Below are 27,769 nucleotides of genomic sequence, written 5' to 3' on the forward strand. Positions count from 1 at the left end.
CTTAGCCTCTGAGCCCAATCTGAAGGTACGTTCGCGGTTAAAACAGAAGGTGGCTGAGAGGAGGAGCAGCCCACTGCTCAGACGGAAAGATGGTACTGTGATCAGTACCTTCAAGAAAAGAGCAATAGAGATCTCAGGTAAACAGTTTGTAAGAATGCAATACTGTTTGTAGAACCCTATTTAGTGTTATTTGTGTAAGGCCCAAATATAAATGTCATTTAAAATGTAACCCCTGAATATGAGGTGAAAAAGTATCTATCTAGGTTTTAGCTTTGCAAAACAGCTAGTTTATTTGGAAGCTGCAATCCTTAGGTTTTAACAGTATCTGAGGTGTGCACAAAAATGAACCTGTGAAATGTTAAGTGAGAATGCTTGTCAACAAAAATAATGAACATGTGAGACTGTGCTGTTAGCATAAACCTAGTTTGGAGGAAGGGAACAAGTCTTGGAGTATACACAGTGGTCGACCTATGTTTTGGTTTTTTTCTTTTGTTAATGGCCAATGCCGATACCAATATCTAAAAAGCAGGCTGGCCAATGTCAGAAATAATGTGTATCTATATACAATACTGTGCAAAGGTCTTATAAGCACATAAGTTGGTTCGCAAAACAAATTGTCGAGTGATGTAGCCAATTCAGGGATGGAGATTATTAGGAGGCCATGATAGATAGGGGCCAATGGGGGGAATTTGGCCAGGACACCGGGGGTACACCCTTACTCTTTATGAGAAGTGTCCTGGGATTTTTAATGACCACAGAGTGTCAGGACCTCGGTTTAACATCTCATCCGAAGAATGGTGCCTTTTTACAGTATAGTGTTCCCGTCACTATATTGGGGCATTAGGACCCACACAGACCGTAGGGTGAGCACCCCCTGCTGGCCTCCCTAATACCACTTCCAGTACAGACATTGCAATTTATTGCCCTGGCCACATCTGCAGTCCTCATGCCTCCATGCAGCATGCCAAAGGCACGTTCACGTAGATGAGCAGGGACACTGGGCATCTTTCTTTTGGTGTTTTTCAGGTCTCTTTGTATTTTACAAGGTTTTATAACTGGTGTCTTAATGACCGTTCCACAGGTGCATGTTCATTAATTGTTTATGGTTCATTGAACAAGCATGGAAAACATTGTTTAAACCCTTTACAATACAATGGATTTTTTTTATTATTTTTTAATTTAAATATAGATTTGTGTCCTGAAAAAAGGATGTTTCTTTTTTTGCTGAGTTTATATATAATATATATATATAAACACACACACACAATTACTGTCTTTAAAGGTGCTGTAAGTGATTTCATTCTACTTCCATGAGACTGAGCTGTTGGATTAGCCACGCCCCCTCTTTCCAAATCCCTGAACTCCAAAGATACCATAATGAGCTTTATTGTGAGCAGAAATGGTTGTTATCTTATGACACTTATTTCATGAATATCTTTCATTGAGTAGGAAAATTTTTTGCATACCTTTCCATGGACAAAAAATCACTTAAAACACCTTTAAAACTTATTTTACACAATATTTACTTAAATTCGCGAAATATCTCAAAACGAAAAATTTCCATTATCCGTTAACAAGGATGTTGGCACATTTTGGAACTTACACTTGGCAATGAACACCGTTATCGTCCGATGCAGATCATCTCAAAATGGCCAAATATCAGCTAATTTATCATTATACAGATTTTATGTAGTAACAAACTACATGTAATCTGTATTGCATTATTAGATTACAAAATGAAATACTTGTAAATAGACTCTAATAGATATTTTAAATTGTGCATAATCAGTTTGTTTTTTTTACATTACCTGGATTACATTACCTGTCAAACAATAGCTATAATTTGTTCAGTTACTGTAATTTATTGTACCCTTAAATAAAATAAAAAAAAAGAGTATCAGATTAGAATGGCTAAAAAATGTAAAATCTAAAAGATTGTCACTGATTAAAATTTTAGTCAGGTAATTTGTAATCTATGACAGATTTAATTCTACCCAACACTGTTGTTTATACATTGAAATGTGTTATAACCAATTACATTTTTTTTTTGTTTAAATCAATAGCAATATTTTGTAATGATGCAGCTGAAGTGTGTTTGTTGAAATGTTTCTGTGTGTGTTTCAGTGTCCTCTATGTGCAGCAGTGCTCCTGGCTCAGGGCCCAGTTCTCCGAACAGCTCTAACAGTGCCATTGCTGAGAATGGCTCCAGCGGCTCCGTCCCAAACATCCACGCTGAGGTGAGAGACTCACCCTTTTCTTTTGGTTTGCATCAATTCAAGGAATATTCTGGGTTCAACACAAGTTAAGCTTGACAGCATTTGTGGCATGATATAGATTAACACAAAAATCACTTTTGGCTTGCCCATCCCTTTCTTAAAAAAAAAGGAAAAATCTGTAAGGATTACAGTAAGGCACTTGCAATTGAAGTGAATGGGGCCAATCTGTAAATGTTAAAATACTATATGTTTGAAAAGTTTAGCCACAAGACATAAACAAAATGCGTGTTACCATGTTTTTAGTGTGATAAAGTCGCTTACTAACCTTAACTGTTTTAGTTATTGCCAATTTTACAACTTCATTGCAATGACGACTCATCAACAAACCCTAAAACGACTGTAAAAACGATGATATAAACAACTTAACAGCTCAAATAATACATGAGTTTTACCAGAAGACTTAATGTAAGTGCTTTTATAAAATTATAAGCTTCACATTTTTGCCTTTAAACCCTCAAAACATTTTCCTTATTCACTTCCATTGTAACTCGTCGCTGTAACCTCGATTTTGGCTTCTTTTTTTTTCTTTTTTTTAAAGAAATTAGTCGAAATAATTTTTTGTGATAATCAACATTATGCCACAAATGCTATCGATTGAACTTAACTTGTATTGAACCTTGAATATTTCTTTAAGTTCCAAATAATAAATAAAAAAACTATAATTAAATGTATTACCTTTCTTATAGGAGTATTTAAATGAACCTTTTTCATATTTTCTGGTTTGGAATGCGGAAGTAAACTTCTATAGTCTTGAATGGGAGGCCACAGCAAATATTATTTTTGCATTCCTATTGGCTCCAGCAGCACAAGAAAAAATCCACTGTTATATTTTTTTCTTTAAAGGAAAGTTATCTTATGAGCATCCATGCCAGTGATTTCTTTACTGACTTTTGGGGTTGTTTCAGACCAGGACCTACCGTATGTGTTCGGAATACTTGAAATATGACCCACAAGCTGTTTATGCTTTTACAAAATAGTGCTTCTGGTGGGATATTGTCTTTTGATATGACTACTTGATTGCTGGTTACAGCAGAGTCAGAAACTATCACTTTTCTGTTTTCCTCATGATGTTAAATATTTGTTAGCATCCCATTGCATAATATACAGTATTTTAATACTTTAAATTATGATGGGGGCAGTGTGTGCTGGAATAAGTCAAAATGGCAATAAAAAGTGACGAAAAACTGTCAAACTCTTCAGCCAGCAAACTCTAGATCGCTTCCATTCTTCTATTGAATGGTCAACAGCGGAAATGATGTAAAAATCAACTCATTAGCTCTGTCCAGCACGCAAAGGATATTATAGATCATTATTTCAGAGCCCCGGTAGCCTAGCAATACAACCTCGGGAGAAGTGATGGACAAATTAGAGTGAGAATAGAATGCTGACATCATCTCTGTTGCAGGTAGGGTGCTGTGCCATGTCGGTGTCTTTTTTTTTTTCCTTGTCTTTTTTTAGTGTAATCTTTGAGTAAGAGTGAGAGTGATGTAGCTCAGTGAACAGCTTTTATTGAAAGGCTTAAATTGGGTCTTTGGGGATGAATAGATTTTGCTTCGCAAGATCCATTCATATTTGTTTTTTGGCTGTTGAAATGGCTGCGCTCCAAGACTAGGGTCAGATGAAGGCATTACCAGCACTTAAAAACACCTCCACATTTCTCACTGAGCTCTCCGTTGGGTCTTTTACTCATTAGAAATTAGAAAATAATACAAAGCACATTTGTACGCTATTTGTAACTAGGCCAGTAGATCGCAAACTGTGGTATGTATAACCACCAGAGGTACCCAGACAGCCCTTGTACACAATATTCTAAAAATAGACAAAAACAGATATTTTATAGGCATTTATCTAAACAACTGGAAAATGTAGATTTATCTAAATATGGAATTGTCACTCAGTCCCTAATGGGAAGCTTGTACAGTTATTTTGCTCAATGCTGAAACAATTATTATTGATCATTGTGGTGAATATGTTGCATTTCGATGTTCTGCTTTGATCAAAGGAGCACTTGGTCTGAAAAGTTTGAGAACCACTAGATAATTAAATTTCCTGTTCAAACAGTCCTGTTCAAACAGACTGCATTGCCACTGAAAATGTAATGTTGTTTTGAAGTGTCACTCCAAATATAGACAATTAATTCCAACATGCTGCTTTCCTTGTCACAAGTAAAGCTCAAAAGAAGGATTTCCAAAGAAGAATGTCTTTGAATAAAGTGATCAAGTCAAGACCGAATCCTTGTCTGGGAAACCTTCCCTAGATTAAATGGTTTCTTTCTTCAGGTTGCTATTTAATGTTTGTGCCTTTTGATTGTGCTGTGGGTCTCACATCTTTCTTTTCTTCTCTTTCGGCAGCAGTTACGTTCTCTGCATCAGTCTATGACCGGAGACGGGACACTGAGTCCCCTGAGCCTCTACACCTCTCCATCTCTGCCCAACATCTCTCTGGGACTGCCTGCCAACGCACACATCACGGTGAGTGCCATGTGCTACATACTGGTGGCTTTGTGATAGTTGAGATTCAGATGTTTCCTGTGTTTTGAAATTCCTTGACCTGAATGGAGTTAGTAAATGGTGTTGGCTGAACTAGAGGTCGACCGATAGTGGATTTTGCCTATACCGAAAATTAAGGTGGTGAAAAGGCCTATAAACGATTATTGGGCCGATAGTTTATGGAATGATCTGAGATTTCTTAGTCTTTCCTTACTATGACTGTCATACATTGAGGCATATCCAATTAATCGCAACTATCGGCACAGATTAATTGGTAAACACGTTATGTCGGTCTGCCTCTGGGCTGAACTCCTGTTGACTCTGGTATCTCAGATTTCTCAATTACACTTAATATTGGGGAAGACACATCCTCTCATGTCTATGGCCCTAATCTATTATTGTCTACTCTAGGCCCCTCAGAAACTCGGGGGCCAGCAGGATGCAGAGCGGCAGGCAATCCAGAATTTGCGTCAAGGTGGGGCACTCACGGGGAAGTTTATCAGCACATCGTCCCTGCCGACGTGCCTTCCCACAGGGGCACCCCATGACCCCGAGCCCCCTTCCGCTCCTAACAGCCACAGTAGCCATTCCTCACTGCTCCAGCATGTACTACTGTTGGAGCAGGCTCGTCAACAGAGTGCACTTCTCGCAGGTACACACATAAGTGCATATTTTACACTTACACATTGCATTCGGTAGACCAGGTAACTGGCAACACAAAGGCCATGGATTTTATTCCCAAGGAACACATACTGACAAACTGTATACCTAGTATTCAAAGTCGCTTTAGATCAAAGCATCTGCTAAATGCATGAATGTAAATTTGACCTATAACATGTCAGTGCTTAATGGTCAAGCTTTTGTTCTCTTAATCTGTTGAATCTTTTTAGTGCTAAAAATATCGTAATTTTTTGCATTTATGTGGGCTGCACAAGATGAAAGGTTATGAACTAATGAGGAATGTCAAAAGTACCAGTAATTTGGTACTAAGTCGCTATGAAAACAGAAAACATTGTACGATCATAGATAACTATGGTATCAGTATTAATGAACTGATGTAATGATGTAATAGCATAGTTCAGTATGCAAATTATGAATGTACCAATCCTGCCTACGAAGGCATATTTCCTGAATAGTAATCTTGCTGTTAGTAACACCAATGTTTTGGGTTCGATTTCCATGCAATGCCTGTACTGATTAAATGTGTAGCTGAACTTTATTGTAAAGGGGCTTTCACATGAGTCGACAAATACATTGAGCTCTATGGAGTAAAGCATTAGCGTTGCCCCCAAACATTTGGTATTCCTCTGTTTATCCTACAGTTCCTATGTATGGGCAGTCTCCGCTGGTGACAGGTGAGCGGGTTTCCAACAACATGCGCACAGTGAATAAGTTGCCTTGGCACCGGCCGCTGAGCCGCACACAGTCAGCGCCCCTACCGCAAACACCACAGGCCCTGCAGCACCTCGTAATGCAACAGCAGCACCAGCACTTCCTAGAGAAACAGAAACACTACCAGCTAAATAAGGTAAAGGGTGCAATAATAAGGAATTGATTGCTTCGCCAACAACTATTTAAGCTAAAAAACGTCCTTTTGTTTATTCAATTTATTTATACAGTTTAGTAAAAGTTGTTAATTAGACCCATCTTTCTTCAGATCCTCTCCAAAGGGGCGGAGCTTCTAAGACAGCCTCCGACTCACCCTGAGGAGACAGAGGAAGAGCTTACGGAAACTGCAGAGATGCATGAGGAGCGAGGGGAGGGGGTTGATCATGTTAGGGAAGGGCTGCATAAAGAGAGCTCTGGTGAGACCACGCCCCCTTCTGAACGTCAGGTCCCATTAAAGGGAGAGAGCACAGAAAGTGACTTGGAGGAAGAAGATGATGAAGATGAAGCCATTGAACTGAGGGAATGTGATGAAGAGGGTGCCCCCTATGGTCAGGTCAGAATTGTTTTATACATTTAATATTTTGAATATAAAAATATTTTTAATTTATAAAATTGCATCAACTACAGAGACGTCAACTCAATTCACCTGAAGTGACTTAGCTAGTGCTAATGAATACTAACCTTCTAAATGCCAAAGTATACTTTATACTTTATTTTAACATATTTAAATCTTTCCCACATAATTATTCAGAATTCCCCCCAAAATTAGTGTAGAAAATGTGAAAAAAGTCTGCAGATTCTGTCCTGGCCCTGCGTATTACCAGCAGTCTCTGTTGCTTATGTTGCCAGAAATCGCCAATCCTCATTGAAAATTAATGACGTCTGGTTGCTTTGTTGCTGGTCGCGTGTGAGCACCCCTTGAGACTCATGTTAACCTTTGTGCACCATTCCATTTATAACCTGTACAGCCAGTGGTGTATATTTATCCCTTTGCTCTTTATCTTTCCCACCCACATTATATTTGCATAGCATGCAAATCCATCAACACTTGGTCAGAAACATTTCTTGACTTTGGTGTTGAGTAAGTCTGATATAATTTTTCCGGTCATGACAAAGAACAGTGCTGTGCATGCATGAGTCATCATGCAAAACCTATGCACATAAATTACTGAGCTATGAGCTTGCACAACAACAGATCAGTCACTATAAGCATTTATAATAAAACCAGATTTTTTTTATTATTTATTATTGCTCATATCCTGGCAACCACACTGCAATAATTGTCTTATCTGTATTTTTGTCAAATTTTTCAGTTAAAAAACAAAAAACAATTTTCCTAAGAAAATCTAAACTTTTTTCCATTTGGATTCGACTTATTTATTTTATAACCGAATTTTGGAAATAGTTTTAAAGTACATTTAAGGCAATGGCTCTCATGTTCGTAACACCTCTGGGCAGCCTGCAGAACACTATTTTATATATTTTCAGTGGAAAACCAGAAAAATACTGATTAAAAAGATGAGCAATGAGTTTTCTACTTGCAAGCACCTCTCACATTTTTTTCAGAAGATGTAAAATAGTTAACTACACTGTTAAAATTTGTGTGGCCTTTGCATTGTTGTCCAGCTTCTTTTAAGTGCCATCAAAATTGCGAAGCTTCTGCCGCTGTACTTTTCAAGAGCTTAAGTGTGTAGCACTTTCATGATGAGTGTTGAGACGCACTTGTGGGGGCTTGTTGACTGGAGATTAAGGGTTTCCCTCTCAACAAGAGCAATTGCAGCCCCCTCCGAAAAGGAGGGATTAAAGAGGAAGATTGCTCTCTTCCCTTCCTCCCACCAGTGACTCACATCTGGAGGCATGAGGGGGAAGAGAGAGATAAATGACTGTAGAAAGGAAGACACAACGATCTGTTTGAAGTGTATACATTTCACTCATTAAGAAATCAGCTTGAGAATGAGGGTGGAGGTTCCTCAGAGAGCAGAAGTTTAGTTAGTATGCATCACCATTACGGTTGCTTAGACATTGTGTTAGGGATTTAAACAAACCTCTTACCCTAAGTATTGAACTTTGACACATAAGCTGTTCCACACCATTTGTGCTATGGACATGATACCTCAAATAATGTGGCTAGTTGAGAACAGGTGTGCTATTGCTTTTCTAAGTGATCAGATTTTCTTGCTTAAATTTCATTAGCAGCATTTCCAACATCTGGCCAGTGCAAGGCAGGGCTATCAACTGGAGCATTGGAGCTCGAGCCACGAAACCAAAATCGATCTGCTTTCCCATCATAAGGCCAATAGCCCTGCAGCGTTGCCCTAAAAACCCGCCCTTAATACGCCGTCCTGGTGCCAAAATCACACACCCTTCCCATTTCACAAGCAAGAGGTTATAGTTTTCCATAGTTTCCATAAGTTGCTGGAATTTTGGCCCATTCTTGCAGACAGACCTGGTGAAACTGGAGTCAGGTTTGTAGGCCTCCTTGCACGCACATGCTTTTTCAGTTCTGCCCACACATTTTCTCTCAGATTGAGGTCAGGACTTTGTGATGGACACTCCAATACCTTGATTTTGTTGTCCTTAAGCCATTTTGCCACAACTTTGGAGGTATGCTTGAGGTCATTGACCATTTGGAAGACACATTTGCGGCTGAGATTTAACTTCCTGGCTGATGTCTTGAGATGTTGCTTCAATATATCCACATCATTTTCCTTCCTCACGATGCAATCTATTTTGTGAATTGCACCAGTCCCTCCTGCAGCAAAGCACCCCCACATCATAGCACCCCCACAATATTATGCTGCCACCCCCATGCTTCACGGTTTGGATGGTGTTCTTCGGCTTGCAAACCTCACCCTTTTTCCTCCAAACATAACGATGGACAGTATGGCCAAAAAGTTCCATTTTTGTTTCATTAGACCAGAGGAAATTTCTAAAAAAAAAAAAAGTAAGTTCTTTGTCCCCATGTTCACTTTCATACTCTAGTCTGGCTTATCTATGGCGATTTTGGAGCATTGGCTTCTTCCTTGCTGAGCAGCCTTTCAGGTTATGTCGATATAGGTCTAGTTTTACTGTGGATATAGATACTTGTCTAACTGTTCTGGGATTGATTTTCACTTTTTGCACCAAACTACATTCAACTCTAGGACACAGAATGTGCCTCCTTCCTGAGCGGTATGATGGCTGCGTGGTCCCATGGTGTTTATACTAGCATACTATTGTTTGTACAGATGAACGTGGTACCTTCAGGCATTTGGAAATTGCTCCCAAGGATGAACCAGACTTGTGGAATTTTTCTGAGTTCTTGGCAGATTTATTTAGAGTTAGAAGGTATGCCTTAATATACATCCACAGGTACACCTCCTATCAGAAGCTAATTGGCTAAAGGCTTGACATCATTTTCTGGAATTGTCCTAGCTGCTTAATGGCACAGTTAACTTAGTGTATGTAAACTTCTGATTCACTGTAATTGTGATGAAGTCAATTAAAAGTGAAACAATCTGTCTGTAAACAGTTGTTGGAAAAATTACTTCAAGCACAAAGTAGATGTCCTAAACGCCTTGCCAAAACTATAGTTTGCTAATATGAAATCTGTGGAGTGGTTAAAAAATGTGTTTTAATGATTTCAGCCTAAGTGTATGTAAACTTCTGACTTCAACTGTATATAATGATACCACCACCTCAATGATTCATGCAGTTATGCATTCAGACCCATTCATTTCTATTGCATCCAGGCAGAATCAGTCCTCAAAAACAGCTAATTTTGATCTTAACACAAACCCCACTAACAAACATTTGTATTATGAGCGAGGGAGGAAGGAAGGAACAAGTGAATGAGTGAGAGAAGTAGTGAATGAAACAGACAGAGCAACACCCTCCTCCTCTCTCTGCCTACAATCATTGAGAAAAACATCTCAAAAGGGCATGCCATTAGAATTCAGACTGCATCCTCCTTGCGCAGCGGCAGACACACACACAGAGACAAGGGCACACACATATACACACACACACATATATCTACACATACACACCCCCGTGAATGGCTCGGCTCTGACTCATCTCTTCTTGGTGATTCATTTCCTCCTCCGGACCCTGCCTGCTTTCGCTGCCCTGCACTTCACACCCAATCACAGCCCACCAGGCTGACGTGACACAATGCATTGAGTGTGTGTATTAAGAAGTGACAAGCAGTCGCCATTGAGACAGCAATATCCCAAACATTTCTTTTTGCTTTGGTTAGCCACGGATCTAGTTGCCCTTTTCTTCTCATTTAAACACACCTACCTGTGTGTGTGTGTGTGTGTGTGTGTGTGTGTGTGTGTGTGTGTGTGTGTGTGTGTGTGTGTGTGTGAATGCATCTGCTTGTCTGCCTCGGTGTCTAGAATACAAATTGAGCCCCTCACCTGCCATACTGAGAGACAGACAGAAATGCTGCATGGCTTTAATGTATTGAATAGAAAAGACAGAGTTGCATGAACAGGGGAATTTTGAGTATTTGTGTGTGTACATCTTAAGCTATAAGCTAAAATGTGTGGGCTACTCTATAGTAATTAGGGTCCAAGCATTGAAAGTGGGGCATAACCTCCGTGAAGTTGGCACCCGATATAATTAAATCAGCACCAAATCTATACCATTCTTTTGTGCCGATTTCTTCCGCAAAAAATAATGTTTGTGCTGGTTCCGTGTTCAAGATATTAGGCTGATGTAACTTTCCACCCCACGTGGCCCAAATCGGTGCCGTTCGTTTGTGCTCGATTTGTATTGTTAAAAAGAAACACTGCATCTATTTCCCTTCCTTAGCCTATAGCAATAAACTTTTCAGGAGCAGTGACGTCACTCTCCAAACCATATCGTCCAAATCGCTTCAAACATGTGCCATCTGTTTGTGCTCAGTTTGTGTCTATAGAAGAAGCAGTATCTATTATATTTTATGTTGTATCTATTTCCCTTCCAGCTTGTATTCGGGAGCAGTGACGTCATTCTCCACCCCATGTGTTCCAAATTGCTCCGAACCGGTTTCGTTCGTTTGTGCTCTATTTGTGCCGTTAAAAGAAACACTGAAACTATTTATCTTCATTAGAAATAGCATGAAACATTTTGTGAGCAGTGACTTACTCTAAATCGCTTGATCCGTATTGTGCGTTTGTGCTCGATTTGTGCTGATAAAAGAAACATCATAACAGATTCCTTTCTTTGTATTTAACAAGATAACTTTTGAGAGCCGTGAAATCATGCAGGCTAAATCACTCTCACCTTTGTTCATTGTTTGTGCGTGCTTCTGGTTTGTGCCATGTTTGGTATCATTGATGCATTCATTTTTGGCAAAGATTTAATCTTTCACCACATCAAATTTCAAATGCAAAAAAAAAAAAATAAATAATGTTTGTGCTGCAAATCTTTATTTGTTTATAGGCTATATGTGACATTGCTGAACAAAGCTGTAAACAATGTTTATATAGATACATTATTCAAAGTTTTTTGCAATTAAACAGCCACAGTATTCAGCTTTGAATTCGTTTATTATTTTTAATTTAGATAGAAGCTGGTGCGACTTGTGTTGATGGTGTTTGTGTAATTGCATAGTCCTGTATGTTGGCTAATATTGAAAATATGTGTTTGAAATTTCAGCGCAATGTTTGAAAATATGTTGGGTACATGCTGGTTTGCATTGTTGTTGCACTAAATCTGTTTCTCGCCCAAAGTGATTGTATCGCTTTAGAAGACATGGATTAAACCACTGGAGTCATATGGATTATTTTATGATGCCTTTAAGTGATTTTTGGAGCTTCAAATATCTGCTCACAATCCACAATTAGCTAAACAATAGATGTCTATGGGATGTCCCAATTTAGATAATCAAGTAAACGTGTGCACAGGTTTTCATATGAGGGCCCTTTTAAAAAAATTCGAATAACAACTTGAGTACATTTGATCTTCACAATTTGAAAGGCTCATAATCCTGTTTTGCTTAATGTCTACTGATAGTAAAGGTTTTCTCTGAGGTTTAGGGATTGGGCTGGGGTTTAGCAAATAACATCATCTCTGTAAAAAAGCTTTGGATCTATAAGATGTCCTCACTAATATAGTGAAACCAACATGTGTGTTGGCATACCTTCAACCTCAAGCTCTCGTACAAAGAAAACAACATCGTCTTGTGCATCTGTTGCCCTGCTAAAGAAAACTCTTGTTGCATGTGTTTCTATTGCTCGTTGTACTGCATCATTGACTGTCTCCGTGTGCGGTTGCACACACACACACACACACACACATAGTCTCCTTCTCTGTTCTGCTGATCTGATATACAGTAAAGCAAACTCTGAGGCCATTTAGAGGGGACTCTTTGAGTAGATTTTTGGCAGGTGTTTGCTGGATTTCGGTGAGATGCTCCAGACCATGTGCTTGGACTGATGTTTGGTCTCTTACTATCATAACTTAATTTTCACACACATGTGCAATTATGTTCTGTCACTGGTCTTATATGGTGTCCTATACTAGATAGAGTGGTCTCTCTCGACTGTTAAATATACCCATATAACATAGGTTTATATTCTTTCTGCTGTGATGTTCATGCTCTGCTGAAGCGTGTGACTGTGGCCTGCATTCCTGTTTGGTTGATCTTAGCTGGAGCCGCTGTCAAATACTTTGGGAGTGCTTTAACTCAAAAGAAAGCTATGGTTTATTGAACTGAATTACATAAAATATGTATGAAATTATTTTTGTTGAATTGAACTGAACTTGAACTACTTCAAGGGATTGATTAAACTACTTTTCTGAACTGAACTTTGTTAAGCTGAACTGTACTGAATTTAAATGTACTTAAACTGAGCTGAATGAAACGGTTCCAAACTAAAAGTATTCTGGGCTGAACTTTATTAAACCGTTCTGAACTGAACTAAATTAAACTGTTCTGAGCTGAACTTTAATTAAACCATTCTAAACTGAACTTGAGTTCAACTATTCTGAAATAAACTAAATTAAACCTCTAAACTGAACTACATTAAACTGTTCTTGACTGAACCAAATGTAACCATTCTGAACTCAACTAAATTCAACTTTTGAATTGAACTGATTCAAAACTACTGAATTAAACTGTTCTGAAACAAACTGAATTAAACAGTTCTGAAATTAACTAATTTGAACTGTTCTGAACTGAACTACATTAAACTGTTATGAATTGAACTGAACTAAATTAATCAACTGAACTACATTAAACTGTTCTTAACTGATTTAAAATGTTCTGAACTAAATGGAGCTCTTCTGGATTTAATCTGATATGAACAAAATTAAACTGTTCTAAATTGAACTAAATTAAACTGATCTGAATTGAACTAAATTAAACTGATCTGAATTTAACTAAATTAAACAGTTCTGAATTTAACTACATTAAACTTCTAAACTGCACTCAATTAAACTGGTCTTAACTGAACTAACTTAAACAGTTCTGAAATGAACTAAAGTAAACTTCTAATCTAAACAAATAAACTGTTCTGAACTAAATGAAACTCTTCTGAACTGAACTGATTTAAACTGATCTCAATGAAATTAAACTTCTGAATTGAACTAAATGAAACTGATCTGAACTGATCAAAATTAAACCGTTCTGAACTTAATTGAATCTGAAATTAAACTGAAATTAATCATGATGTTTCTGTGTTTTTTCTGCAGTATTTGGACCAACAGCATGCGCAGCAACTGAATGTGTTCCAGGCCTCTCTTTCCATCACAGGAATGCCCCACAGACCCCTAGGAAGGGCACAGTCCTCCCCCGTCACTTCTAGTCTTAAAGGAATGCCCTTGACAGAGATACCCATCAAACATCTTTTCACGACAGGTATACCAGAAAACTGTCAATTAATCAAATATGACAGACTCTACGAGTGATTTCAGCAGAAACTGGATTAAGATATTTCCTCAAATAAATGTATCATAAATATGTTAATATTGATTATGGCTCAACAGCCTTTTAGTGTATAAATAAATGTTACTCTCTCTCAGGGCTGGTATACGACACCTTCATGCTAAAGCATCAGTGCATGTGTGGCAACACAAACATTCATCCCGAACATGCTGGTCGCATTCAGAGTGTTTGGTCGAGGCTACAGGAAACAGGGCTGCTCGGTCGCTGTGAGGTGAGTGCGCCACCTTCTGACAGGTGGAAGAAAATCCAGCCTGAATAAAATGAATGAAATAAAGATAGTGAAATGTTCTTGCTATGTTGTTTGCTTGTTTGTTTGCAGAGGATCAGAGGAAGGAAGGCAACACTAGATGAAATCCAAACTGTGCACTCAGAGTACCACACACTGCTGTACGGCACCAGTCCCTTGAACAGACAGAAACTGGACAGCAAGAAACTTCTTGGTGGGTTTTATCGGGTTTCTGTTGCTGAAAAAGCTCAATGTATGTGTGTTTGTTTTAGTGGTATGTGTAAGGATCTTGTGTGCAGTTGGGGAGAAACAAACTTTATGTAGCAACGCTACCAACTTAACTACATTTTTCAGTAGAGTGACAGTAGTTAAGCCATTTTCAAACAGAGTAATTACCTTCAATTTGGAGTAACTTGTAGCTTTATAAGCTTCAGTTTGAAAGTAGCTTTCCCAAAACTGCTTGCATGTGTAGATGCTGTCTTGATTTGCTATGCCACAACATGGTTCTCCTCCGAGTACTCCATCCACAGAAGCTTTCCTCACTCACTTCCAGTCTGATGCGTTGCTTAAGCAAACCTCCTTTGACAGACGCCTGGGCTTTTTATAGGTTCTAGACATTTGCCCACCCCCGCTTCTGAGTCACCAGCGGAATGTGTGTGTGTGTGCGTGTGTGTGCGTGTGTGTGTGTGTGTGTGTGTGTGTGTGTGTGTTGGGTGTGAGAAAGTTCAGCTGCGGACAGTTGTTATTTGCCATCACTCCACCACCTCCACTTTTATATGAGACATGCTTTGAAGAAGTGCAGGATGTTTTGACCTTGAGTGCTCTTTGTTGAACAGCAAGAAAGAAGTGCTAGATAGTTGCGTCATTGTCATGCATTGAGTATCCTCCAAACTGAATTAGCATAGCCAATTATGTAATTACCCAAATAGATTATGTGTGAACAACAGATGTGGGCCTAAACATAACAGTATGGCAAAGTAACACCCACAGATTGACTTTTCATTTTCTTTCCTTTTTTTTTCTACACTAGGTCCAATCAATCAGAAAATGTACGCTGTACTTCCGTGTGGAGGCATTGGGGTGAGTAATGCCCTTTTCCTTAAAGAAAAGAATCAATCAGCATTCATAATGAATGGCACTTATGTTATATGGTGTATTTCATGGCATTTTGAGATTTGATTGGATCATGAAAGGTGGAATATGATGTTATTGTTTAATATAATTTCCCCCTGCTAATATGGCCTTGGTTACACTAGCAGAAAACAAAAAAGTCGTTTCAGAGACATTTTACTTCCAACTATTGAATTTTTGTATTTTTATTAATATTTTAATAACAACAATAATTGCAATAAGGCTAAGAATAATGTGCACTGCTACTTATTTATTAATATGCCATATTTCAGAGTGATTTATTATTGGTTAATATCAAATTGTGTACAATTTGAGGACATTTAATAAGAAAGTAAATATGTAGATGTCAACCAATATATCTGCTTTTAATCCAATTAATGGATACCGATAGTAGCTTTTTTGGAACTTTTGGTTATCAGTAAAAGATTGACGTTTTTAGTTGCCAATAGTTTTTTTTTTTTCTTCTCTGTGGCCAAAACCATTAATCTAGAGAACAAATAGGCTACAAAAAGCTTAATTTAATCAATATTTGCATATAGAGCATTGGAAAAGAGCCAAGACTATGACACCATCACTGTTTATGGGCTAATTTACAATTATTCATTTGAAATGTTATAGCCTAAAAAAGACACATGTCAACTGTCAAGCAATTGCTGATGATCTACTATTAAGGAATGATGATCCACTGTTGATTAATTACTGGTCATACATTATTTATTAGCCCTTATGGAAATGTTTACTTCATATTAATTCTGTTGAAAGGCATAGTAAATGATTGTAAGAGTGCTTGTTTTGTTTCCCTTGTGTGTTTGTGTGAGCTGTAAGCACAGACATTTCAAATGTCCCCAGTGTATTTCAGGCTTGTATAATAATTAAAAGTCCCGCATTATGCACAAAATCTAAATTTTGGTGAATTTTGTTGCACATCAAACACACATCTGGGATTTTGCTCATTTTGGACCCTTGCAGCTTAATGTCTGTGCCGTTACAGTAAAGAAAGACATTCAGTCATTTTTCAGTTTCATAAATTTATTCCAGAAGGTCAATATAACACTGCTGGAATGATATACTTATTTATACTGATACATGACATCATGATAATATGCCTTGTAGGTGGACAGCGACACAGTGTGGAATGAGATGCACTCGTCAGGTGCTGTGCGTATGGCAGTGGGCTGCGTCATTGAGCTGGCATTTAAAGTTGCCGCTGGGGAACTGAAGGTTCAAATTTGCTTCTTATGTCATGCCATCATGACCTTCCATAAATATTAACTTTCTATATTTTATCACATTTTCAAATGCTGACTTCAACTTCTATCCTCTCTATCTTTGTTTGATGTATAGAACGGTTTTGCTGTGGTCCGTCCTCCTGGTCACCATGCTGAAGAATCCACCGCCATGTGAGTTGGAGCATTGTTGTTTTGAATCGCCTATCTGTGTTACAATATATAAAATAATAATAATATATATATATATATATATATATATATATATATATATATATATATATATATATATATATATCTTTATGATGTTCTGTTAAGGGTGCACTAAGTCTGCTTAAAAAGGTTTACACCTAAATAAATGAATATTATTTTGATAATTATGTGTAAAACATGTTTTATTCTACATAAGACAGGTGGTCCCTTATTTTGGCTGCCATGTTTAGTTTTTATTTTTATTTTTTAAGCAAAGACTTCATGCACCCACACCAATAGGTGTCAGTGTAAAGTCAAAGACCATTGTAGTACCGGTTGCTAGGAAAGATGCGTAAGAGTGGGTGAAATATAAACATGTAATTACATACTTAAACTTTAAATATCTTAAAGGTGCTAAAAGCAAAAAAATGTCCTACTCCCTTTAAGAAATTCATGAAATAATTGTCCTGAGATATTTTACTGGTCTCTGTGACAGCAGACTTTGTAAGCAGCAAACACAAATGTGTCCGCGGACATTGACGCTTTTCACCTGTCGTTTTCATAGTGTTGTGTTTGACACGGATCATTAAGGCTGTGATTCATCATATTTGTCAGCTGAGGGCGCTATTGTGCCACTGATGAATTTGACAGCCACAGAACAAACAGTGCTGCGCTTCTGGTCGATTTTGGTCTCTGTTTATCTTTGAACAGAGGTTTTGGAATGAAGGGGCGTGGCTAATTCAAAGACTCAGTCACGTGAAAGCTTCAGAACGCTAAAGTCGCTTACAGCACCTTTAAGTAAGAAATTGTCTGTCAAAAAACACATTTGATAAATGTTACAGTGTTCACCATATGGGGAGTTTTGGTTGCCAAGAGGTTTGTTATATAGATGGGTAAAAAATGTATGGGGTTTCACAGAGTTATAAATCCACTCTGTTCTGTGTGTCTCTCGGCAGGGGTTTCTGCTTCTTCAACTCTGTGGCCATCACTGCCAAACTCCTGCAGCAGAAACTCGGAGTGGGCAAGATCCTGGTCCTAGACTGGGTGAGTTCTGCATGATTTGTACATGATTGTACTGATTCATTTTATGGGGATAAAAGCTTGTTTTGATGGATGTAAAAATGGAAAGCTTCTCTAAATCAAATTTATATATTATTTCATGACACACTAAACACTGTGATTTTGTTTGATATTTGTCATACAATACTATTTCCAAGCATGTTTCAAAACTTTTTCACTCTGTTGAATAGGATATTCACCATGGAAACGGGACCCAGCAAGCCTTCTACAACGATCCCAATGTGCTGTACATTTCCCTGCATCGCTATGATGATGGCAATTTTTTCCCAGGCAGCGGCGCTCCTGAGGAGGTAACAGTTTTGGCTCTGATGGCTTGACACATGACAAGATTGTGTCTTTTTTCTAACCGATTTTCTTTTTGGACCATCTTTAGGTGGGTGTTGGTCCAGGAGAGGGCTTTAACGTCAACGTTGCCTGGACTGGTGGAGTAGAGCCACCTATGGGTGATGTTGAGTATCTCACAGCCTTCAGGTCAGATATGCACTTCCTGTACCCTTTCCTGCCTTCTATGATCAAACTGTGATTTTAAAGGTTTTCTTCAGGGATGAAAGACAAATTGATAATTAGAGAGCTCATGCAAAACATAAATAATAACTGCACTTTTAGAATTAAAATGCTTTTATTTTAGATCACAAAGAATTACAAAAAAGACCCCACTAATTAACAACAACATATAAATCCTTGTCAAAGTTAAAAGGATGTATCCTAAACAATAATGACCCCATATGAACTTTGATTTTTACTAGGGCCAGATCTGCATTTGTGATTCTTGGAAGTCTTTGCAGTGTATTTATAAATCAAACAAATCTTGTTGTGTTTGTAGAACGGTGGTGATGCCCATAGCCAATGAGTTCTCCCCAGATGTGGTGCTTGTGTCCGCGGGCTTTGATGCTGTGGAGGGCCACCAGTCACCCCTGGGTGGATACAATGTCACCGCCAAATGTAAGTTGTTTTACTGTGATTTTTTGCACAAATGTTTGCATTTTACACATAAGCGACTTTATATTTATCTAAAAATGTATTAATACCTGGATTTGCATTATTGCTATCATAAAGTATGTACAGAACCAATAGATTTAGGGTTATTGAAGTCTTTTGAGGTACCTGGGTTACAGGGTCAAATAATCAGGCCGTCAGTTTGTTTGTTGTTGATGAATTACACAGCATTTGTGCTCTTTGTGTAGGTTTTGGCCATCTCACTAAGCAGCTGATGAAGTTGGCTGGTGGCCGTGTGGTTTTGGCACTGGAGGGAGGTCATGACCTCACTGCCATTTGTGACGCATCGGAGTCCTGTGTGGCTGCATTGCTTGGAGAAGAGGTGCCCATCAAGCATTCACATACATGCAAACAAATATGATGGATACATATATGTTTTATAAAATATTTAGCTTGACAACATGCTATAAATGTCAAAAACAGCAATTACATATGTTTGCCATCTCAGAGAACCCAGATATTAGACATTAAGAGATGCAATACATTTTCACATGCTAAGATCATCTGACAGGTGTTTACATTTTGCATATAGCAGTAAACTTCTATCAGATTTATTTTATTGCATTTTTCCCCAGTGTGTTTTTGTTGGGTTCATATGTTGCTAGAATTGATAGAGCAGTTACATTTCTGAAAAATGCATGCCTTCTATGTGGTAAAACAAATGGCTAAAGCTTCAGTAATATTACTGAATATTTTTTCAGTAATAAAGGGTTTTTGATTATGTCAATTAAACTTATTGAAACAATTAGAAGAAGAAAAATAAGAGATTCATTTTTAAATTACTATTATTGTTTTAAACATACATTATAGTGGTGTCCAAACATGAAACCATAAATCAGTTGCAACAGAACATGTAAATTAAACTTTTATTAAATGATTTTCATATGGCTGAAATAAACATTACTTAGTTTGAAAAGTAGCTGGAAGATCATTTCAGTAATGTGATGATAATTGATGATAATATGTGATCAGTTGTGTTATGAGTGTTATTTTTGTGTCTTTTACAGTTGGATCCTTTACCACTGACTGTCCTTCAACAGAAACCATGTCCAAAGGCAGCAGCCTCTTTAGAGAGAGTCATTGAGATTCAGAGTAAGTGAGAAAAGGAAGTAAGTAGTAAGGAAGTAAATAAGAACAATTGAAAGCAATTATACCAGTTCCAAACTCTCTCTCTCTCTTTAAATGTTTAGGTAAGCACTGGGCGTCTCTGCAGAGGTTGGCTCCTACAGTTGGTCAGTCTCTATTGGACGCTCAGAGACGGGAGAAGGATGAGGCAGACACTTTGACCGCCATGGCCTCTCTCACTGTGGACAATGATCAGACAATGACCTCCACAGAAACCAGCAGGTACTGTAACATGAGTGAGACAATAGCCCTGCTAAAGGGAATACATATGAAACCAGCTTAAAGTATTTGCTGGTCTTAGCTGCCCACCAAGCTGGTTTCTATCTTGTTTTCACTGGTCAGACTGGTCTAGCGTAATGGTTTAAGAAGGAGTTTTGGACTTGGAAAAAAGCTGATTGACCAGCCTTAATAACTGAGCATCAGCTTATGGTGCTTTGCTGGTCTTAGCTGGGCCACCAAGCTGGTTTCCACTGGTCAGGCTGGTCTAGATTGGTGGTTTTAGTGGGGTTTGGGGTTGGAGACCAGCTGGCTGACCAGTTTAAATAGACAAACACCATCTCTTTAGGTGTTTGCTGGTCTTAGCTTACCACCAAGCTAGTTTTCGCTGGTCAGACTGTTCTGGATTGGTGATTTTAGAGGGATTTTGGACTTGGAGACTAGCTGGCCAAACAGCTAAACTAGCTGAACACCAACTTAAGGTGCTTTGCTGGCCTTTCTTTAGCTGCAGGCCACTAAGCTGGTTTCCAATGGTCAGGTTAGTCTAGCGCTGTGTTTTAAGAAGGGGTTTTGGACTTGGAAACAAGTTGGTTGACCAGCATCAATAGATGAACATCAGCTTAAAGTGCTTTTCTGGTCTTTGCTGGCCACCAAACTGGTTTCCACTGGTTAGACTGTTCTGAATTGTCAGTTTTAGTGGGGTTTGAGACATGGAGACCAGCTGGACAACCTGTTTAAATAGCTCAACACCAGTTTTTTTGGTCTTAGCTGGCCACCAAGCTAATTTCAACTGGTCAGGCTGGTCTGGATTGGTAATTTTAGAAAGGTTTTTGACTGTGAAACCAGCTAGCTTACCTGCTAAAATTGCTGAACACCATCTTAAGGTGCTTTGCTGGACTTAGATGGCCACCAAGCTGGTTTCCAATAGTCAGGCTGGTCTGGATTGTTGGTTTTAGTGGGGTTTTAAGCTTGGAGAGCAGCTGGCTGACCAGCTAAAATATCTGAACACCAGCATGGCCAAATCTGGAGACCAGCTAAACCATCTTTATCTAGCTATGACTAGCAAATCTTCTTGGGCTGTTTTTTTTTCTCAGTGGGGTGATACAATGTTCATCTCATACCTAACCTCATCTGTGAAATAAAGAGGTATGCTTTGTCTCCTCAAGACAAAAGAACGAGAAATTTTGGTCTGTTTTGTATGCAGTCCATCCAAATGATAAATGTAACCAATCGGTAACCATTAATCAATCATTTCTCCCCTAGATCAGCAGAGGAGCCAATGGAGGAAGAGCCTGTGTTGTAGAAGAGAAAGTAGTAGGTCACTGCTCCAACCTTCTTGTCCACACCTGCTCAGCTCTGGTCACCCTGACGTCACGACTCATGTTACACCTCCCAGCTCTTTGATTGGCTCCCTCGGTCCTTCACTCATTTTCAGGTGCTTGACTGACACGTTCACAGCCTGCCCACTTTCGCTTTCCTGAGGTTAAAGCATAGCAGATTGCAGCCAAAAGAGGACAACAAAATCATGATGGGTATATACAGGACCACTCCAGTGAGGGTCAGGCAGCTAACCGCTGGATAGACCGAATAATGGAAAACACTTTGGAGAGAGGCCTTTGTTTTTATTTTCTCTCATTTGTTTGGACATGGGATGTAAAGATGAAAGTGCAAAAAAAGAAGAGGAGGAAGGACAAATTACAGCACGTGATGTTGTCATTCTGAGGGGGTGGAAATAAAGCTTTGTTTTCTGTACAAAGTATAAGAAATGTATAAAGTTCCAAAAAAGCCAACAAGCAGCAAAAATATTTCAGCACAAAACATGCATATACACTTATTCACAAGAACACTGTTCTTGAAAAGAGGAACCCAATGTTCCGATTGTGTTGATACACCGTTTTTGCAGACAGGTTTACTCGTTTACACTGTACTGTGTTGATTATTTGGTATACTTGATGATGTGTATTATATCCTGTGATGAAAAGCACACAAACATACGAGATATATATATATATATATAAGCATATATATGTAGTTTTGTGTGCACTGTAAACACATTTGAACATACAAAAAATATATAAATACTTTATATCCCCTTTACCGAACATTTGTTATCAGCTGTGGTTGTACATATAAGCCTGCAGTCTTTCGTGGAAATGGAAGATGATGGTTTGCCTTTTTTTCTCAAAAGTATCTTCACACTTTATTCTCTCAGAGAAAACAGTACTTTTTTGGAACATTTGGCTTTGCTATGACATGTTCACACATAAACACAAAGCATAAATAATGCTGAGCTATCCATTTTACGAGAAAAGGTGTAAAATACAAAGAACAGATTTTCAAAGTGTCTATCTTTGAGATAGACACATAATGGTAATGTCTCAAGAAATACTTTTTTCAAGAACTTGGTGCCTTTTATACTAAGGAAAATATTTAAAACACCAATACTTAAATCGCAAATCCTCAGACTTAAATTTCATTGATTTGTTTGGTTTTCAAATTGCCTTAATTTTTCAAAGAATGCTAATTTTAGACATGACGACGGAGAGCACAAAAATCATACGTCTGCCCCCTTTTCTTTTTGTTTTTACTTTTGCATTGTTTTTCTTTCTCTCGTTGTTTATTTCTTGGGATGTACATGTTGCGATCTTGGTAAAAGGTTTGGTTACCTTTTTTTTTTTTTACTGTTTATGAAAGAATGAACTAAAGAAATTCAGAGATTGTCTTATTTATCCATCTTGTGCCGTAGACTAGCACATGATGCGATTATTTGAAAACACTGACAATGTCGTGACCAACTTTTTATTTCTTTTATTTTTATTTTTTTATGCCACCTTCATTTGTATTTTATTTGTTTGTTTCCCCTTCTCGTCAACTGCTTTATTTCCATTGGCGAGAGAGTGTTAGCGGTGACTTGTTTTTATTGAAAAACATTTCCATTTTTGTACAAAAAATGTAAAAGAAAACAAAAAGAGTTCTGTATCAGTGTTAATTTTGTCATTTGATTTTAAGTATTCTCTTATAAAGAATGTACAGTGTGGTACAGATGCTCCTTATTTTACCGATGATGTTGAGTTATGTCACTGTGCAGTGCATTTTGCATTGCTGTTTTTCAGGATTTGTCTTTTTTCAGAATTTAAAAAGAAGGACAAACATTATTTTGTTTTCTTTTTCTGGCAATAAGATTGACTACCACTTTTTTGTTTAACACTAATATATTCTGCGAAAATACTGGTTATATTTTCATCATCTTTTGATATAGCTTTTATGCTATGTATATGGCTATTTTGCACCACACTAATGGTAATCATTCATAACTGTTGACAGTTTGTCGTTTAATAGCCATATGCTGGTTAATCACTTCTGCACTTGTGGTTGAAATTGCTTTTTTATTACCCTAAGATAATAGTGTAATATACAATACAATTTTCACTGTGTAATAACAGCTTTTTGGGGGGCTATATTCCACTGCATGGATTTGATCCACTGCATCCTTTAGACAGCAAAGAAAACCAGTGTATTTAATTATGTAATGCCAACCTCTTCCTAGACATCCTTCAGTTTAACAACTTTAAAGAAGAAGAATAACTTGGTCTCAGATGTAACAAGCCCCCCCCCCCCATTTTGCACTATTTCTATACTGTAGGTCCAAACCAACCACATATTTTCAGTTTCTCAGATTAAAATTTCAGAGGCATTAAACGCAAAGCAGAGTGAATTGTCTCCGCAAATATGTTTCAATTAAATGTGAACTCTCTCGTCAACGTTTTGCGCTCGCAACAATTTCTTTGTGTATTTTCATTGATGATCTGATGTTGATGTTGAAATTTCTTGACTCCGCTCTCAATTGATTTATTTATTTGGAGTCATATATGAATTTGAATGTTACATTGGTTTTGGATCAATAATGGTCTCATTGTAAATTGATGAAAAATGAGGTATCTGCATATTATCTGTTCTCTTAGACAGCCTCTGGGCAATAACTTACATTTTTAAATATTGTGCATCACAGAAGTTATCTAAAAAAAAAATAAAACCACCATTTTTCACAACAAACAGTCATCTATGAAGAGCCATGTTAACTACGTTATCTGATAAAGGATTTATAAATATGTTTTGCTGTCTGTTAAAACACTAACATCAGCTGTTCATTTGGTCTCAAACGGTCTCTTTGTTAGTTGTCGTTTATCATCAGATAAAACGGTTTTATTGACTTCTATCGGTGGGCTTTGGTTAGGACAAACCTCCACCTTTTGCTTGGCAAAAACTGAATTGAGATTAAAGAGATTGTCTTGTCGGACAGGAAACTAAACACTTTGTGAAAAAATTAGGCTAACTAGCCTTTGTACTTAGATACTGTAATATACACTAAGAGAATTTCCCTCTTCTATGTGACAATGAGGTGTGCTGTCTGCAACAGGAACTACTGTGATTTTTGGATGTGGATCACCAACCATTTGTGCAGTTTTGTATCTTCAACCTACATGGTGTTAAACAGTATATTGAACGTGCAGTTGGTGTTGAAAGCTTTTTCTCCGTTTTTGTTTTTTCTTCTTTTAATTTTCTGGATCAATCAGCAGACATGTTGGTCCCTGATGGCCCTTTTTGAGACCTAGACCTTCTCTTTAGGTGTGTTGGTTTGAGCAATACATAGATAGGGGAAATAATCGACAAGATGTAATACAGTATGATGCTTGGCTTTATTGAACAAGGCATTTGTGAAGCTGGGTGTATTTCCAACACAGTCTCTTTCGCAATGATCTTTACATAAAGAAAGCAAAAATGTCAACAACGTGAACAGGGCCTTATGATCATGGACACAGGAAACCTCTGTATGTGTAAAAGACATGGATGTTCACCTTGGAAAATAGCTTTACTGTCGCTGCCACATATTTTGCTATTCAGTGCATTTGTATATTTATTGATAATTCATATGTTGTGTATATGTAGTGACCTATGATCGTCAAGGTTCAAAGAGTGCTTGTATATTTTTTGACTTTATGAAAGAGAGGTTGTGTCTCCTTCACTGTCCCTTCATTTCTTTGCTGTTTGACATCACTCATTGTGATTGGGAGTTTCGATTTGTGAGGTCTTTTAACCTTGATCTTATTTTCTCTCTTTCTTGTCTATGTTCTGGTCATATTGATATGCAGAAGCTCTGAAATTAGCAAAGCACATTCCCTGATTTGTTGTGTTCTTTCAATGCTTTCATGTTGCGACAATACAAAGGTGTGTATACTAACTGCTACACACATGTATATAGGGTGCATATATATGTACACATGTGCAATACACGCTATTTGAGCAATCTATTACTGTGACTATTAATCATTAAAAATTGCTGTCCCTTTGAATTCTCCTGTTTTGTTTTTTTAAACTCGATTAGAAAATGAATAATTGGGAAAGAGTTCAAACACTGGTTAAAGGGATAAACATAGTACTCACTAAAATCAGTTGGGTTCAAAATGACCCAACACATAGCCCAATGGTGGGTTGATATAGCACCGACCCATTGCTGGGTTATTTTAACCCAATGCATTGGCTAGCAACTTTTACCCAATAAATTGGGTTATAAAATAACTAATTTGTTGGGTTTTATTTTTTGGGGGGGCCAAAATGTTGCTTTAACCATCCTAGTATTATTGATACTATTAATGTTGACATTATTATTATTATTATTGCTGTGTAAATAAATTATAATGCACAAGTTACAAATATTTTGAAAATGCTTTATTTCCATTAAACAAAAAATTGCAATTAATTAATTAAGTAAATGGTTGCAATTGTGTTATCAATTTACTTCCTATCATTAAGTTACTTAAAATCATGTTTCAATTTACAAGAACCACCACAAATAAATAAGTAGGCAATGGTAACGTTGCTGGCAAGGACGAAGATGATGGAGTGATGAACCAGAGTGCAGTTTATTAAACAAAAGTGAGATTCAAAAACCCTAACTAGAAACATTAACATGAACATGATGAAACTAGACTCGACACAAACAAAAAATAAAAGACAAGAAAAACAGGAACCAACAGAATAAACATGGGATGAGAGGCTCGAGGAGCGGAGCCACGGTGGAGTCATAGGGATGGAGGTGGGCCTGGACCGGTGAGCAGAGGTGGGCCTGGACCGGTGAGCAGAGGCGGGCCTGGACCGGTGAGCAGAGGCGGGCCTGGACCGGTGAGCAGAGGTTTGCTTGTGACATGGCATGGAGCAGTCTGGGGTTCTACTGAAACATGGTGTGGAGCAAACTGAAGCTTGGCTGTGACATGGCATGGAGCATTCTGGAGCATGGCAGAGACATGGCATGGAGCATTCTGGAGCATGGCAGAGACATGGCATGGAGTAGACTGAATTTCGGCTGTCTTCACGCGTCTACCAAATATATGAAATATTATGTATAATTCCCACACAAAAAAAGTGTCGGGAGGAACACAGACAGTGAGGGGAGCATCCCAATTAATAGTTTCTACGCCACAGTTTAAAGGCTAGCTTTATAGCATGTGATGGTGTCGGTAGCCAAGTGAGCAGCAATACAGCAGACCCAAAATTAAGGGGAAATTATTTAATGAATCAGCTATTATTGTATGTTGATAAAGAAAACGAAAAGCGTTCATATAACATGATTTATTAACTTACCTCTGTATCTTCTGTTGGCAGTGGCACTGTCGACCGTTGAAATTTAAAATATCCTCGCGAGACCAATTTTAACCCAACTGGGTGCGTTATTATAGAGACAACCCAATAAACGTTAGGAATAACCCAACAGAACGACCCAATATGTTTAACCCAGCTATTGGGTAAAATAAATAACCCAACGTTTTTTGGAGTACTATTAGGCTACTCAGTCTTACCCTTTTATTTTCTTGCAGTGATGTCTACCAATATATGATCTTTGTTGTAAATTGGTTATAAAATCAATGCATGGATGTTTAACAAGACATACAGTAGTTTAATTTTAAAGCAAAGCACATACAGATTGAAGCTGTAAGTTGTTTTTTTTTTTGCAATATTTTGAAGGATTCGTTAGATTCAAAAGGAATATTCCGGTTTCAATAAAAGTAGGCTAAAGCTCAATCGACAGCATTTGTGGCATAATATTGATTACCACAAAAAATAAGTTAAGGCAATGGATTTTATGGTTTTTAAATTGAGTAAATTTAAATGAGTAGCTCATTTTACAGCTATATATGAATAACAATAAAAATAAAACAGTCTGTCCTAGCAAAAGCGACAAAATATAACATTGTGATGTAATGTGCATGTTAAGAACACAAAGAAAGTAAAATATGTTAATTTGAGTTCTAAACTTGCGTCTTTTAGGGCTCAAAATGATCTTATGTATAAATCATGAAGATGAAAGGTATGTAACACTGTAGTAAGATATTCATGATCTACTACTACGCTATAGTAAAACGGGGGCGTGGTTTAATATGCAGCAGCTATTATTGCGTCACTTCATTCATCCTGCGGAACGCCCACCCGCGCTCCCACTCATGCTGACGCGG

The 27,769-nt window shown here is 37.8% G+C and overlaps 1 protein-coding gene across 5 annotated transcripts in view; it reads left to right on the top strand.

Annotated features, from left to right (window-relative positions):
* Positions 1-25,603, top strand: part of LOC127652708 (histone deacetylase 5-like) — an 87,893-nt gene extending 62,290 nt beyond the window's left edge. For 4 of the 5 annotated variants that reach the window (XM_052139028.1, XM_052139029.1, XM_052139025.1 and 1 more), the window contains 20 exons: positions 6-137; positions 2,125-2,237; positions 4,628-4,747; positions 5,177-5,417; positions 6,088-6,293; positions 6,423-6,707; positions 13,817-13,982; positions 14,147-14,280; positions 14,389-14,509; positions 15,326-15,375; positions 16,540-16,647; positions 16,771-16,826; positions 17,801-17,888; positions 18,095-18,214; positions 18,298-18,395; positions 18,748-18,866; positions 19,109-19,242; positions 19,928-20,012; positions 20,111-20,267; positions 21,525-25,603. In XM_052139028.1, the coding sequence (XP_051994988.1) occupies positions 6-137; positions 2,125-2,237; positions 4,628-4,747; positions 5,177-5,417; positions 6,088-6,293; positions 6,423-6,707; positions 13,817-13,982; positions 14,147-14,280; positions 14,389-14,509; positions 15,326-15,375; positions 16,540-16,647; positions 16,771-16,826; positions 17,801-17,888; positions 18,095-18,214; positions 18,298-18,395; positions 18,748-18,866; positions 19,109-19,242; positions 19,928-20,012; positions 20,111-20,267; positions 21,525-21,564 (2,573 nt within the window). In that variant the 3' untranslated portion in view covers positions 21,565-25,603. The remainder of the gene's footprint in view (positions 1-5; positions 138-2,124; positions 2,238-4,627; positions 4,748-5,176; positions 5,418-6,087; positions 6,294-6,422; positions 6,708-13,816; positions 13,983-14,146; positions 14,281-14,388; positions 14,510-15,325; positions 15,376-16,539; positions 16,648-16,770; positions 16,827-17,800; positions 17,889-18,094; positions 18,215-18,297; positions 18,396-18,747; positions 18,867-19,108; positions 19,243-19,927; positions 20,013-20,110; positions 20,268-21,524) is intronic. The other variant, XM_052139026.1, reaches the window with a different exon arrangement.
* The last annotated feature ends 2,166 nt before the right edge of the window (positions 25,604-27,769 follow it).

The sequence above is a fragment of the Xyrauchen texanus genome, chromosome 12, assembly GCF_025860055.1.
Source record: "Xyrauchen texanus isolate HMW12.3.18 chromosome 12, RBS_HiC_50CHRs, whole genome shotgun sequence".
In the NCBI taxonomy this organism is placed as follows: Eukaryota; Metazoa; Chordata; class Actinopteri; order Cypriniformes; family Catostomidae; genus Xyrauchen; species Xyrauchen texanus.